Here is a 17,125-nt window from a genome sequence, read left to right on the forward strand (position 1 = left end):
AAAACACTCTCAAGCGCAGGGAGCCACACCACCACCCCTCCTTCTTTGCCTATCCCTTTGAAGAGCTTATAACCATTGGTTACAGCTCTCCAGCTGTGAGAGGATCCCACCATGTTTCCATAATGGCAACTAAGTTACAGTATGCCTGTTGCATGATGGCTTCCAGCTCCTCCTGTTTGCTGCCTGTGCTGCGTGCATTGGTGTAGTTGCACTTCAGCTTAGCTCCTTATCTCACCCCCAAACCCATCATCGTTCCTCTAGGCTCATCTCTAGCTAGCCTGGTTTTATCCCCTTCCCCCTTCTTACCTAGTTTAAAGCCCTCTCAGTGAGCCCTGCTAGCTCCTGGGCAAGGATCCATTTCCCTCTTTGGGACAGGTGAGACCCATCAGCACCCATCAGGCTAGGCACCGAGTAAACCGCCCCATGGTCAAAAAGCACAACATTCTTGCTATTCCAACAGCCTCTCAGCAACGCATTTATGAGATGAGTTTTCCTGGTCCTCTCAGTATCCCTCCCTGCCACTGAACGGATAGAGAAAAATACCACCTGGATGTCTGCTCCCTCTCTGTTCTCTAACTGCCTCAGTCCCCTGAAGTCCTATTTGGTAATCCTCAGGATTCTCTCAGCATTGGCCTGAACTGTCAATAAAGGATGAGAGTCAGAGGGGCGAATCAGACTAGGAAGCTTCCTAGAAATATCCCTGACCTGGACCCCAGGGAGGCAGCACACTTCCCCACGGTAATGTTCATGGAGCCTGGAGAATCACATTTAATGAATTTAGAAAGGCATAGCACTTTGAAAATTTGTGATAATTCTGTCCAGAAGCAAACTATGAAGCGAGTATTATACATCAATCTTTGTTTGTTCACTAGTATTTTTTTCTGGTCTTGGTGCATAACAACAGCACTTCTGGCAAAAGAGCACGTAGGATTGGTGAAAGATTTTCTCTGAACATCTGGGAACCTTTACCTGAAAGTGATTTAAAGGAATATGAAGATACTGCTTGGAGTGAATCTTTTGAAGTTGTTATGTGACTGAAAAGCTAGTCATTCTTCTAAACATGAGTTCTATGCTCCTGATCACCTTAAGAATTGGTTTTTAACCATGTGGATTACAAACAAGAATGTGACTATTGATGGGACTTTGGAGCACCAACTTTGAAAGGCAAGTAGTTCTAGGGAGGCTCAAAGATGATCAGAGAGAGTATCATGAATGGTTAGGTAAGATGAAAGTACTGTGACATAATTAGTAAGTATGCAGTCCAAAAAATGGAAGATTAAGATATCAGTGATGTGTGTAATCTCCTAAACAGAAGCTTATTTTTTTGCTGCCCAAATTACTGATGCACAATGAGCAAGTGAAGCCATTTCATGGGAAAAAAAAAAGTATTCTTGAAACTTTAAATTCTTAAGGTGGCTAAGTCAGTGTTAATGTAATGCATTTTATAGTTGCTTGCATTACAAAGGATATGAAAAAAAATCATTTAAAACTTACAGGAAGAAAAAAGGTGTTAAAAGTGCTAAAGCAGTCTATAAAACTTCTTCCATACTCAGTGCCATCTATCACTAAGAAAACTAATATAACCAATCCCTAGGTTATCATGAGTGGTCAGGATGACTTTGTAAAAGAGAAGCTATAGACATATTGTTTATCAGTGCATTTGTTCTTTGTAGATTCTTTATTTCACATGATGTTACCTATCTGTCAGTTATATCTGGCATTATCTGGATCATCATTGGTCAGTAATGATAGAATGACCTTCCCAAATCAGAGGAAAGCCTCTTTTTATCTCACAACTTTTGTATATTCTTGCCATACAAAGAAATTTGGTTCTTTTACTGTTGCCATGGAAGTTCAACAACAGAAAGTCAGTTGTTGTTTTTTTCCTCCCAAATTACTGCACAGCTCTACATTTAAACTGGAAAGCTACTCACATATTTCTCTGTTCTAAAAGAATATTCTGACACTGGGGTCATTCACAAAGGTCACTTCCAAAGATCATCATATGTTTTACTATACTGACAACATTTACCTTCTCAGCTTCGTAAACTTGACTGCTTCAGCAAATGTGTCAAACCTGCCTGTCTGTTCTTTCCATAAAAACATTTCCTTTGTTGTCAACAAGTCTTGTGAGAGCTTTGTTCTCAGATATATAATATCTTAAGCCTTTGTCCGTAGGAAATAATCCAGACTGACTTCAGTGGCAATAGGCAAAACTCTTTCTGTCTAATAAATGATGTTTTGTCTACATTCTAAGCATCCAACAGCATGGTATGTGTTCAGTGTGTGATATGTCTTCAAAACTATTAACCTCTGTGGTACAATTAAACTCAACCAGAATACTTCTTTTTTTCTTTTTTTTCCCAATTGCTTTGATACCTAGGCATTGTACTGCCTATGTCCATTTATTGCCAAAGGCTTAACATCATCTTTAGATATCTCAGAAATACCTTATCACTGGAACACGTACTTTTAAAATGCAGCTCATAGACTTGACCTTCAATGCCTTTCAGGAATTTCTTTCAGTGGGAAGATAGCTATTCGTAGTGCTGCCTAGCAGAGGGAACACTGTACTTAATTTCTTCATTTGCTAAGTACATTGAATGTAATGTACTGAAATCCTTCTGACCTCCAACTCCAAGTCAACTCAAAGATTAAAAAAAAAAAATCTCATCTGTTGCTGCAGTGTAATTTTTTCAGCATGAAAAATACAAATTAATACCAAATCAGAATAATTATTTACTTAATTTACATATTTACTTAATTTACATATTTACTTAAAAGTTTAGGGCAAGGGAGAATCGTATCTTTGTCCTCTCTTCAAGTCGTTAACTGTCGAACAATAAGAATTTCAATATTTCAATTTGAGAGATATTCATTTAAGTGATTGAAAAGTAAAGATGTCAGTAAATTCTCTTTGAAAAGTTTTGAGCTGCCTCTAATATTTGTAGACAGAATGCAGCCTCTGTTTCCACTCAGTGATACTCATTAAAGTAATAAATTGTTAACAATTTCTGCTATGCTTTATGCTAGACAGTCTTGTAAATTATTGTCTAAAGAGATGGTAATTAGGATAAGTGTGTGTGCACACATCTACGTGCATATCAAGAACAGGAATCTGGTGGAAGGCAGGTGAGAGAGTTTTGTAGGGTGCAGCCAGGACTTTGGTATGTTGCATCTAATTTGAGGAAGTGAAATGAAGCAGCAGCAAAGTCTTGAGAATCAGAATGAATCAAAACAGGGCTTCCCAACACTGTAGATATTATTGGCAGAATATAGAGTTTGTTTCTCATGGTCAAGGAGAACTGTGTAAGATCATTTTATACCCAGCATTACATGTGGATCTCATGGAATGTACTATTAGAGAGAGAAAATCACATATAGCAGTCTGCAGAGTTGTCTGTAAGGAAACAAGTTTTATTTGAACTGACGCTTTGCAAGACTTGTCCATTCTTTCTTTCATTTACAGACCAGTACACTGTTTAATGGTTAATATTTCTTAAAATACCTACTATACATTTAAGCTGCAGAACACATCTGCTTTCTTATTTAGTGGTGTTTCTTGAATGAAGCACATGGGGGACCTGTCTTCCAATAAATTTTTGAGTGTTTTTAGAAGTACTGACTTATGATGATCTAAAACAGAATGACTAACAATACCTCAGTCACCTCTTTGTGAAGATCAGTATTCCCTAGTGGATGAATGGGATCAGAGAAATGTTTCCTTTGTTTAAACAAAAGCAGGCTGGAGCCTGTTGGTCCATCCTCTTTTTCTATTTCTTTCTTTTTTTTCTCTTGGTTTCTTTTCCTTTTTCTTTTCTTTTTTTTTTCCTTTTTTTTTTTTTTTTTTTTATGTGTAAGTTAATTGCCTTTCCAGTTGTTTTTTTTTTTTTCTGGGCTAATAGTTATGGGGAGCTGTTTTAATTTGAGGAACAAAAAACTTAAATTTAAATGTGCTGAATTGAAGAATGTTTTTAATGAAAAATGTCCACTTTTAAAATTTTTTGTAGATATTCTCAAAGTCTGGAATACCACACATAGAAGTAAAAATTCATATGTTTAAAAATATGAGAAAAAATAAAAAAAGAGGTGAGGTATGGCAGAGAATGGTAAAATAATGTTTTAAGACGATTAGTGTTTTCTAGACAATAATGGGGAAGTGGGAAAGGGGTAGAATGAGCTAACCAAAATTAAAAAAAAAAAGTTGAAAATGAACTGTCAGAGTCAAGCAAGAAGGAAAGGCCATTTTATCTTTTAATATGTTTTCTATTATCACTTTTCTGTGGAACTGTAAGGTAGGGAAACATCCCTAAACTACATTTGTATGTTTCATTGTTTTCTTTTTTCTTTTTTTTTTTTTGTCTTTCTTTTTTTAAAATAATTGTTTAAAAATGTACGGCTGAAATAGCTAGTATCTATACACTGATCCTTAAGTCTTCATCATTGGACCCTATGGAGATTCTTTTTTATCTTTTCTTTTTCTGCAGTCAATTTGCTTACATCGACTATTTTTAACAGTTGATATTCTAAATCTGCAGGTACTTTTTTTTTTTTTTTGTGGTGTTGGGTTTTTTTGTTCCATCTTCTCTGAAATGATCCCTTCTCCACATGCAGTTGCCCAAAATTCCTAGGAAATAGAGTGCAACTGTCTGGATTGCATCTTGATCTAGGAATTATGTGCTTCCTACCAATCTTATTTAGATCTTTTGTGAACACAGATATATTTACAAATACACATTAAAAATATGTAGGTTATATTTAGTGTGTTTTTATATAAACATGAAACAACATAACTGTTCAGTTTTTCTGAATTATTATTCTAGGATCAAGACCACCTTTAATCCTACAATCTCAGCCTCCACCTTATTCATCACCTAGAGATGTTCCCCCAGACATATTGTTAGATTCTCCAGAAAGAAAGCAAAAGAAACAAAAGAAAATGAAGTTAGGCAAGGATGAAAAAGACCAGACTGAAAAAGCTGCAATGTATGATATCATTAGTTCTCCTTCCAAGGACTCCACTAAGCTTACATTAAGACTCTCTCGTGTAAGATCTTCGGATTTGGACCAGCAGGATGATATGCTTTCTGGTTTGGAAAACAGCAGTGTGTCAGAGGGTGATATTCCTTTTAATGTGCAGTACCCAGGACAGACTTCTAAAACACCCGTTACTCCACAGGATGTTAACCGCCCACTAAACGCTGCTCAGTGTTTGCCGCAGCATGAACAGACAGCTTTCCTTCAGGCACAACAAGTGCCTGTTTTACAACAGAACACTTCAGTTGCTGCAAAACAACCTCAAACTCCTGTGGTACAGACACAGCAACAGGTTTCGCAACAAGGAACTATAACGTCATATGATGAAGTAGAATTGGATGCATTGGCTGAAATTGAGCGGATAGAACGTGAATCAGCTATTGAAAGGGAGCGATTTTCAAAAGAAGTGCAAGATAAAGGTAAAAGGATTGTGTGTGTGTATACACTATATATTATACTAGTATATATATATATATGCCTACAAAACTCATATATATATATATTTTAAAAAAAAAAAAAAAACTTCCTTTCATTGTCACATAGTTCAATTCTGTTTACTCAGTGTAGGTTCTTCTACAACATTCATCTCCATTCCCCTCCAGCAATGAACTGTAATCTCTCATATATGCATATTTTTAATAGCTGATTTTCTTTATTTGGGCTCTTAACTGTGTGGAAAGTGAAGTTCTTATGTTTCAAAATTCTTTCTAACCTATTCTTACTTGAATCATGAGACTGAATTAAGTATGATTAACATCATTTATAAAGTTTCTAAAATCCCAGCAGTAACATAAGTCAAAATCTGCAGTAAGTTATGGTAGCTGAATTATTCATACTTATGTTACCTAATATAAGAAAATACAGAAAAAAAATTGTTCCCATCTATTCATATCCCCATTTTAACCTAATGTGAAGGACGTACTGGATTAAAATCACATCTATTCTTTTCAAGCCACTGTAACGATTGATTTATTCATACTATGTTGTATCCAGTGTTCACCTGGATTCTCATTATTATTATTCATTATTATGTAGGTATTATAATTTTTAGAGAAATATCACATGTGCATGATCTCTAACACAGAACCAGATGAGCCTCTGAAACATCACTTCAGTGGCTATACTTGTTGACTTAACTGACTTCACTGAATCTATTTTAATTTTTTTTTGCTTTTGTGTGGTGGTTTGATGGTCTTCAGGCTTCAAAAATCTCAAAATGAATTCAAGATACATATGTAAATCTTCAAATTAAGACTTATTTCATAAATTAGGTAGTTATATGTTAATATAAGTATTTTTCAAACGCTTCTTCTGCACTGTGTTTAACTTCGGAGAAAAATGATTATATAATATAATGCTAATTTACTAGATAATTTCAGGAAAAAAATTGCAGAAGTGTAAATGGAACAAATTCTAACTTTAAATGCTTGTAGTTGAAAATAACTGATTTTGGACATACTTGCGAGGATGCAACTATTTTTATGTGGAGTTTGGGTTTTTAGCCACGAGAGAGAGCATGTTTTCTCCCTATTCATGGTGGGGTTTTTTTTGTTTTGTTTTGTTTTTTTCTTATAGGTATCAGGAAAGAGACAGAGAGAGAGAGTGTGTGTGTGTGTGTATAAATATAATTGCAGAGGTTACTAAAATGTCTAACTTCAGATATTCATCATTTGGTAACTAAATCAAGTCTTGTTAGAAAATGCTGTTTGTCAATCTACGTAGAAAATGGGTGCTCACCTCAAAAGAGATCTTTACTGCCTTTAATTTTCATTTAATGAAACAGATCATTTTGGTGCTCTGTTTACATCATCTTGTAATCAATAATTTTAAATTTATTCTTTGAGAGCTCATGGTTTGTCTCCTAATACTTTGTTCTACTAAAGTTACTTTTATTTTTGCAGTGCTAGGGTAGACTGAGCAGCATGTTTTAGCTAAGAAACATTTGGAAAAATGCAGCATTTTTTTTATGGTGTACCATAGCCTTGAAAACTTGGAACAAGACTAAAACTCTTCCTTTTTTTCTGGCTTTCAAGAAATTTATGTACTTAGGTTGTGAAGTTTGTATACCATAATTATACAGCTTCAGGTAGACTCTGATTTGTTTGTCTTTGGGGAAAGGAGTGATTTTTCTATAATGCAATCTCTCTGCTTCACCATTGCTTGATAACCATCTTACCAAATAAGTGTTCCAACTTTATGCTTCACTTGTACCTGCATCCTCTGCCAGATCTCAGTTCTTCCAGAGTTCCTGCAATTGCTGTGGATCAGGTGGAGGAGTTGGTGCCTTATTTTGGGACAAATGATCACCATGTATTCACTGGTGTTAAGGTGCTCCAGTGCTAGATAGAAGCTCTTTTCTCTTTGACTGCCAAAGTTTTAGTCATGATTAAAGCAAGTATTGAGCAGAAGGATTTTTACCAGTTTCATGACAGGTTACTTAAAAATCTGTTACCTTAGAGAAATATGGTTTTTATTTTTGGTAACATTTTTGTCAGTGCTTCTAAGTTTATCCTATTTCTACAAGTTGATGTGCTCAGGGATTGTTCTATACTTATATCTGTTTGGTTTGGTGTGAGACCAAGAAAGTTCCTCTGTGGCTCCTATCAGAATTTGTCTGTTTGAAATATAATATATATATACATATATATATATATATACATATATAAATATATATATATATATAAATGTCATGAAGTTTTGAGAAGCTGCTTACAGTGTTTATGCAAAAACCTGGCATTTGTGCACTTTAGAACATACGTCATAAATTCAGATCATATTATGTCCAGAAAACAAGCAAGTGTAGCATGTATTCAGAGTAAGTACAGCGGGATGGCGTAGTGTGATTCTGTACAGAGCAAGCATCCCTTTAAAGCTTTTATTGTAGATGCTAGCACATGTGGAAATCTGCATGAAAGTGTCTTTACTGCTTTTGTAATTGAGACGTGAGACTGCATACTGCAGTCACATTACACTTTCTGTGTGTGCAGTCTTTGTTGCTTTTCGTAAAGTACTTTTGAGTAGAGTTGTACTCTCAAGTTTTGGTAGCAGATCAGTGGTCTCTTCTGTCCGTTTTTTGGACATGAAATCTCCATAGTGCAGTGCTTTATCAAAAATATTCAAATGCTTCTTTATAGAATAGCAAGGCTTTAGACAGATATGCCAAGTTCTTTCTGAAGTTTGGAACAAGTAGTGTGGTGGAATAATTCCAGGAAAGAAGTGGAGATGGTTTTCTGGGAGTTAAAAATCATACAACCTCTACTCTTGATTAAGGCAATGTTACAGAAGGACCTTAGCATTAAGAAAAACTTCTCATATTTGGAAAATAGGGATTTAGAGCTCTTTGAAAATTATAGTACCTTCTGTTATATAACCCCTTACTCCCTCCCCCAAAATCGAAATAAAAAGCATTAGGAATTTTTAGCCAAAGTCTCTCAAAATGGGAGGCAATCTCAAGTCCACAGGTGGAATACTAGGTCTTGCAGAAGTGCCTTCTTCTATGAAAAGCAGCATACTTTTTCTGGAACCTGATTCTCATGCTTTTGCTTTCTGAAAAAGTGCAGAAATTACTTATGCAAAATCTGTCTGATTTGACTTAATGTCTATCAGGTATGCATAAGGACAGATATTACAACATAGACCTCTTGTCTCCATATATGAGTGCTTTTCAGTACTCTTATTTTTACAATTCTATCCTTTTGGTGTATTTGATTTCTTGGATTTAAGTGGTTTAATTGGTTTTATCACAATAAAAGGGTACAAAGTTTGGAAAAGATTCATTTTGACCTTGTCCTCTGTGTGGAAGGACAAGATTACTCCTCTTCTTCCTACTTTCAGGGAAGTCTCTCTGTACTGATTAACTTTGCAAGCAGCTTATATGTACGAGTTAATGAAAGGATTAATTGGAGATTTTGAATATCAAGGCACTCAACACCAAAAGTTTCATCCTAATATACTTACAATGTCTAATAGCTTAAGAACAAAGTAATAACTGCTCAGGACTTTAGTTCTTATTGCCATTCTCATAACAGCCTCTATATTCCCCTCAGATACTAGTTGTCAGTCAATCTAGATCACATCTTCTGTTTTGAAAAGATATATAGTGTCATGGGTAGATCCAGGTTCTGTTTATCAAGGCTTGGATCATCTAAGTAGCCATAGTTTGGGTGATTCTGAAGGGTTAATACAGAAGAGGATTATCTTCTTCCACAACAATCAACAAGAAGTTAACTTTCCTCTGCTTAGGTGCATCAGGATATCCTTCTCTTGTGATCACTGTTAGTGGTCACTTTTCCTGTAGTACTTGATGCTCTTGAATGCTTCTGAAAAAAAGTGGAGATCCCTGTTCTGAATCCATGTTGTTCACATAACTAGAGTTGTAATTAGTTCACATTCTGAAATTGACAACGCCAAGAGAGTACAGGAAATCCTACTGAGTTTTAGAAACTTCTTTCCCAAGAATTGTACTTCTTGATAATATTTCTTTGCAGGCAAGGAGGGTGGTGTTCAGCAAGAAATTTTGTTTTGGTAACTTCAGTATGAACTCATCTTTTGTGGCTGTTCAGATACAAATGGGTTATTTTTGTGTATAGTCAAGCAGATTGAAAGCTGGTAATCTAAACCTTTCCCAGAACATTACATTAAGTTCTTCATGTTCTTCAAGATTTAGAGCTGTTGCTGAATTAATTTGCATGTTCAAAGTTTCTACCTCCAAATCTTTTCATGCGTTTTTTTTTTTTTAAATCACACACTGCAAATCAAAATTACGTAGAATTTATAAGATATTAGTGTTAAAAGGAGTCTCAAGTCTTCTAAAAAGGGAAAATAGCCTTAAAAATTACTTGGAAAAAAAACCAAAACAAAGACGAACCCATATTTTTATACAATCTTTTTAAAAATTCAGATTTGTTTAATTTTAATTTTGAGCTATTCCATACATAGTATTGTGTGTTCAATGTTAGATTTTTAGGCCAATTCTAGGAAGTATTTATATAATGCACCATTCGTAAGAGATTAAGGAAATTGTTAATCACTAACTATTTTACTGGAGAGGATAATACATGTTGTTGTTTTTTTAATTGAAAAGAGTTAAAAGCATTAGAAGCATTCTTTAAAATAAGACAAGCATACTCATGTCTACTTTTTTTTTTCCCTGTATGTTTTATTTCTGAGGATCCATTTTACCCACTTCCTTGGGATTTTAATTTAGATTCTTTAAATTAGGAAGAAATAAAGCTGTAATAACTTTATTTCCACTAATTGGATCAGTTAGGGGGCATTTGGATCCCTGCTATGGGCCCTTCTGTTTTAAGTTCATTCCTAGCCCATAGCAGCAGAGACACACATCACAAGAGTGTGAATCTGCCGGAGCAAAACTATCAAAACTACAGTTATAGGTAAGTAAACTTTTTCTCTTACCTTTTAAGTTCTTGTCCAGCTCCTCTCCCTTTCTCCCCTTACCCCATCTTTCCCAAAGTCTCTTGAAGAGGAATACAACAGAACACTCTTAAGAATTAATATTTTAAGTCTAATATCACATAGCCAATGAATGAAATGACAGAATATGTAGTTATAATCATTTATTATTACCCTTCACTTCCAAATATACCTTATATTAGGGATTATTATAGGGATTTTATTTTCTTGTCAGCAAAGACACAAGTGTAGGCATTTGTATAGTAATCTTGAAGAAGATTAGAGTTGCTAATACAGGATGAGAAGAAACAGTGTAAAAGCTAAATTGTTACGTCTCTATGTAGAAGGATAATGTAAGAATTAGATATGCATTTTGTGAGTATAAAATTTAAGTAGGTCTGGATTTAGCAGTGTTTTGTAATAGATGGAGCTGGCACCTTATGTAGCTATCCCAAGATAAAGCGGTTTTACAATGTCCAGTTTGTATGGGCGAGAGACTTCTTTTTGTTTTGTGTTCAGACACATTTAAGAAAAGGTAGAAATTCCTTTTCTATCTAGAGAAATTGCAATGAAGTGTTGAGAAGTTTCCATCTATCTAGGAAAAATTATATTTAAAAAAAAAGAAATACTGATTGCATTAAAAATGCATTTACGTATGTGTTTTAAGAAGTGATGCTTTTTTAGTGACTATTACTTTCTTTTGTGTAACATGGAAGCAAATTCCTAGAATAGGAAGTCTATTTTGATTTTGTCTGCACAAAGAAAGATGACAAAGTTAAATATAACTGTAATATATAACTGTGTATGCCATATCCCCTTGGTTATACACGTTAAGTGGGAGGATTTAAAATGTTATTTACCTAGTAATTACTTTATTTCTTTTGGGATAGTCAGTTTTCTGTGATGGACTTAAATCTTGATAAAGAAATGGCATCTCAATTAATAAAGCTTATTAAGAGTTTAAGCCCAGCATTTCTACAGATCATAGTCACTGAGTTCACTCTGAGATCATCCTAAAATGATGCAGATCTTTTTCCATTATCATACTATATGAATGTTACTAGATCTAGTCAGTTGAAGACATTTTTGAATGTAAGTTATGATGTCAAAATGTAGTCATCTGAAAGGGAAATTAAAAGTGTTCACCAATAAATGTTAAAATCGTTTGGTTTACTGTTCAGACAAATTAACAAAAAATAATTGGATATGTTGATCTGTGATACATGAAATAAGTAGCATTCATTAAACCTAATGGTGTTGCTTTCTTGTGAAATTAGGTGTTGTACTCTGTATTTTAAAAGTAATTGCACTTCAGGTTTTTGCTCAGTTTTTTTTTAACAACTTTGTTTAGTTGTAAATGTAATAGTTCACAATAATTCTTCTATAATTCTCGCATGGATAAAGCCCAGCATCCATGTCAGAAAAATTTATCATAAAAATAAAATAATATTTTTTGTAGGAAGTAATATTGAATTCAGGGAATTTAAGCTATGGCTTCCAATCTCTAAACAAAAAGTGTAGATACTTAGTTATGTTGTTCTGTAGTTCAGCACATGTTATCCCTAGTGTATTATTTCTTCTGTAGTATTGTAGTTGATAGGCAATAATGAGTTGCAAAACATTTTCTAATTAGAACGATTCCTAAGATCATGTTTTATACTCTAGCGATGCTGATTACATTATTGTCACATTTAAGAAAATGAGCGAAGCTTACAAAAATGAAGATTTTAAAGTGCTACACTTCAAGGAATGTCAGAGCCTGCTTTACTCTTTTTGTGTTTTGTCCTGAATGAGTTTGTACATCTCTTCTAATGGGCTTTCTTTTTTGCAAAGCAGACAGAAGTTTGTTAAATTCTTTTGACATGTTGCTGAAAATTAGCCCCCTATTTACAATTTATGGAATCTTTAGAATTACTTTCAGTTCTGAAAGATTTCCTATACCAGCATCATCACTGCCTGTTTCTTCTGTAAAGGAGCAAGCTGTCAGACTAAAATTGCTGGGCTTTGTTTGCTCAGTCTCCTGCAATTGGAGGAGCTTGTGCTGTGGGAATCCGTTCTACTAATTGGAAGGGAATCTCTTTGGTTGTTTATTTCCTTGATTGTTGGAATATGGTTTTAGGGAAAAGATGAGGGGAGAGCAAACTCTCACAGTCAGTAATGCTGAATGTTTATGAAAAAAGAGAAGGGTAGAAATGGCTGTTTGCCCTCACTCCATTGATAGGCCATCCATCAGTAACATTAAAGCAATTTAATATGTAAACCTTTGCTATATACAGATTACATTGAATGGCTTCGGTATTTGTGATCTGCAAAACAGTTTGGTTGGTGAGACAGGGTGTTTGGACAACCCTTTTCAGAAGAGATCTGTAAAGAATATCTAGGAAAAGTGAAATACTTGTCAGTAAACATAGTTTTGTTACTTAAGAGTACAACTGTGTGCTATTTGTTGAAAGTTCCCCCTCTTGACTGATAGCATAAATAAGATAAACTTGTAATTGGCCTCTGGCTGACTTGTCTGTGATGTTGTTCAAAACAAAAGGTCTTACAAGAAGTTTGGATTAGACTGTTAGGATGGATACGTTTGGTATATATGAATTAATTGTTGATTTAAATAGTACAAGTAAGTTGCATTTCAAATGAATAGAGGCATATCCCTGTGATCCATAAAGAATGTCAGAGTTGTAAAATATTAGACTCTAAATTTTTATTCTTTAAAAAACTAGTCTATACTGGAGTCATCAGAATGGTTGATCCAGAATTCAGTGTTGAGGGTCTGTCTTCTTTGCAGTTCTAAAGAGAAGTACATACACATCTAACCATCTCAGATCTGAAGTCTCCATCTTAATTCTTTACAGAGTGTAAATGGGGAAGTGATAACTTTACTGTTAATTCTTCAAGATCATTCATGATCATTCAGAAATTTCTGGATTTTAGTGTCTGCATAACAGTATTAATAAGATTGGAATGTTACCATTCTGCTATAACAAAGCTCTGCAATCTTGTATTTCTTTTTGAGACATTACTTTTTCTCACATATTTTTTGAAAGACCCATTTCTGTTTACTAGATAATGCAGTTTTTAGGCAATTGTCCTATTTTATTCATTCACTGAAAGAGTTTAATATGATACTTAAGGCAATTATTAGACTTTCAAGAAAGCAGTAACATTGAAGATTTCAGCGCTAGTGTTGTTCTGGCTGCTGCTTTGGAAAAAAATCAGGTTAAATGGAATAATTGAGACTTTTCTCTAATCCAGCTCCCCACATCCAGTCTCTGTCCTTAACATTTGCTCAGCTTCCAAATATATCTGTTTTCAAGATGATGATTCTTCATGTTATTGACTTTTCATTTCAGCAGAAATGTATTTGGAGGTATCTGTGGTTATTTCAGTGCAATTTGATTTTGCACAAAAGTTCCTTAACAATTAAATAATTTCTAAATCTGAAAGTACTCATTGTTTTGACATATAGACATTTTAGACATTTTCAAGAAGAAAGCCATACCTGTCCTTGAGAATACTATTCATAACAGGAGAGGAGAGACATAGCCTCTTGGAAATATGTAAAACTTTTCTTTTTTTTTTTTTTGGCTCAAACTTGTGGTTCCTGTAATGTTTAGTTTCTTGAACCACAATGACATTTAATTTGGTACATCATCTCTACTGTATTTTAGAATGAGGTAGCTTATGGGTACTAAATTACTACAAATTGGTGAGCATGCTGCTATGTGAAGAGTCTATCCATGTGGATTTTCAAGCCGAAGAAATGCTTCTACTGGAGAATAACTGGGATCAGACAGTACTCTGAACTGTCATAAATTTGTTCAAGGAATCATTTTGAATGTATCTACGTTTGTGGCATAAAGGTATTTGAAGAGAATAATGTTTCTAGAAATAGAAGAATCTGAAGACAAACTTGGATGCCCAGTCTCTGACATAGTCAGAAAGCTGTTCTGTTACAACATATACATTATGATACAAAAACTGTTACAGAGAGAAGCAAAAAAATCACACGTTACTGGTCCCCAGCTTCTCAGCCTACCTGTTCAGAATTCTGGCAAGCTTGGAATGTAGGTCAGTGGCATTTGAAAGAAAAACAGTAGTCTGATGTTTTGATAAAGTCCTAGATCCTGATAACAAAAAGAAATTCCAGTGTCCCTGGGCTGAAGTGGATGAAGATTGGATATTGATGCCGTGAAGGATGTGAAGTGCATTTGAATAGACATTTTTAAAGTCCCTAAGTTTTTTTGTTCATCAGGATTCTAAGGGGTCCTTGAACTCATTCCATAACAAAGTAAATTTATGTAAACTTGCATATATTTTATTGTAAAAGAGGAGACTTCAAGACATCTGTTTGCAGAAGTTAATTATTCTTTGTTCAACAGTCTGTTTATTAAGCTCATATAATTCAAAATGCATTTAAGATTTGATCAAGTTCTTGAAGCCCAGTGGTGTTTTTCACCTTTCACACTTCTGCAACTATCATGACAACTTAAAAAGTTTTTGTGCTCATTCAGTGGATTTTTTTTTCACTTTTTCCACTTTTTTCCACTTATTCTTGCTGAAGATAGTGGTAGTATGTATTCATCCTACCCATGTTGGATGCCCTTGTTAAATCTGATATTTTCCTATACTTGGGCCAGCTTTTTTGTCCTAGATCCACAAATCTAATGGAGGCAGAACTGTAATGATCAAGTCTAGTTCTGAAGATGGCCATCAAGATGCACTGGAAATATGAAGAAATCTATGAGTTATCTTTAACTCTGTCTACAGTCACCTTGCTCTTTAGGAAAAGACAACTTTGAAGGCATCTTATTCTCAGATAAGAACATAACAGATTGTGTTTGTAACAAACATCAGTATTCGGTTGTCAAGAGAAATGAAGAAAGTGCTTCAAAATGCTCTGTGTTTAGAGGGAATGTACCAAGTCATTATGTGATCGTCTGTTTATAAGTTCTCAACTTACAAGTTGGCAATTTGGATGATGAAGATGAACGGCATTTTGAGCCTGGTCAGTTACAGAAGTTCAAGAGTGAAAATTGGTCCTACCTGAATTGTTTTGGTTGTTAAATCTTGCAGCCCTCAGCATGAGGGCTCTGAAAGGTGAGTTTTGGCTGATCCAGCTGCAGCAGTTTAAGGCATCACAGCTCCTAGCCATCAGCCTTGCTCGACAATAGGGGTAGCACAAGGAAACATTTGCTTGACTCTTAGCTGACTTATTCAGTCTATATGTTAATGCAAACCATCTTCACTAGTGCCTTAAGCTGATGTACTGGACAATGAAACACACTTGTGGAAATGTGAATATTTGTTCCCTTCTGCTACAGGTGATAAGCTCACTTAAAGGAATGGGGCAGTTAAGTGCTAGCAGTAATGTCATAAAGGATACTGTTAGATTAGAGGTATATGAAACTTCTGTGGTGTGTCTGATATTCCTGGGTTAAAATGAAAAAGCTGATTGACTTTTTCTTAATTTGTGTTTAAAAATTTACAGAGTTTTAAGTTGAGAAGATGTATACGTATATGTATGTGTACTTAAAGAAAAGAAAAGAAAAGAAAAGAAAAGAAAAGAAAAGAAAAGAAAAGAAAAGGAAAGAAAAGGAAAGAAAAGAATTGAAACTTATCAGCTCTCAGTGTGGAGGCTTCCCTTCCTGACCATTCTTGAGACCTACCATGAAGTTCAAAGGCCTCATAGTCACAGGGAGAAAAAGAATTTTTGTCACTCTATGAAGATTTTATATTTTTTTAAAATTTTAATTAGTAGTTTAAGGAAATTAATTTGCTCTACAGAAAAAATAAAACTCTCTGTCCTGAAAAGCTGCACCTTCTAGGTGGCAAGTTTATCATAAATTTCTAGGTGGCATGTCTATCGTAAATTTGACAGGCTTTCCTGCAGGATTTTCTTTTGAGTTTTGAAAAGTTCCTTATTTTCAGTTGATGGACTTTCTGCATGGAGTTTATTTTATATGTCTTCACTGCCTACCAACCATTAAAGGCTGTATATAATTTTAGAATTACAGGAAGTAGAAGTGTACAAATAGATTTGAGAATGAAAATGATGGGGAAAAAAAAAAAAGCCTGTCCACATCACTGAAACTTACTGTTTCTACTTGTTCTTGTGTTCTAATGTTAATTTTGAAGATGATCCTTCAAGGATTTCATTGTTTTGAAAATGAATTTTCTAAAACAGATGAAATTATAAATCATATGTTGTCATTTTGGTTTACACTTTATACAATTTTAGAGGTGTCTTTGATTGCATCCTTCTTACCCTTCCTCTGCTCTCTAAAAGAGAGCTGGCTAATTGCACATAGTGGTAAGACTCCACAAATCTAGGCACCAAATAAATTATTTTTCTTATATTTTATTTGTAGTCTGGACTGACCATAGATATACAGAACAGAATTTCTAACTGATATTTAGTCATTCCTTAAACTTAAATCTATATTCCTTGATTATTGTGAAGGTAATTGCTTTCTTTTTTTTATTAGTTTTAACAAATTATATGATGGTAGTTCTCAAATGAGTACAGGTAGGACTTACAATTTCAATGGCATTAATTAATTTTACTTTCTAGTACCATGTTGGTAAAATAAATAGCTTGTAGTTTAAATGTACAAAACACATTCCTTTTGATATTTTCATGTGCTTTTCATTTCTGTGAATTCTACCAAATTAC

The 17,125-nt window shown here is 34.4% G+C and overlaps 1 protein-coding gene across 6 annotated transcripts in view; it reads left to right on the forward strand.

The window, feature by feature from the left end:
- The window catches only part of NIPBL (NIPBL, cohesin loading factor), a 163,540-nt gene that overhangs the window by 90,483 nt on the left and 55,932 nt on the right, over positions 1 to 17,125 (forward strand). For 5 of the 6 annotated variants that reach the window (XM_021379383.1, XM_021379385.1, XM_021379388.1 and 2 more), the window contains one exon: positions 4,824 to 5,456. The exons of the other annotated variant lie outside the window; for it this stretch is intronic. In XM_021379383.1, the coding sequence (XP_021235058.1) occupies positions 4,824 to 5,456 (633 nt within the window). The remainder of the gene's footprint in view (positions 1 to 4,823; positions 5,457 to 17,125) is intronic. 6 annotated transcript variants of the gene reach the window in all.

This window comes from Numida meleagris, chromosome Z (assembly GCF_002078875.1).
Source record: "Numida meleagris isolate 19003 breed g44 Domestic line chromosome Z, NumMel1.0, whole genome shotgun sequence".
NCBI classification, from domain to species: Eukaryota; Metazoa; Chordata; class Aves; order Galliformes; family Numididae; genus Numida; species Numida meleagris.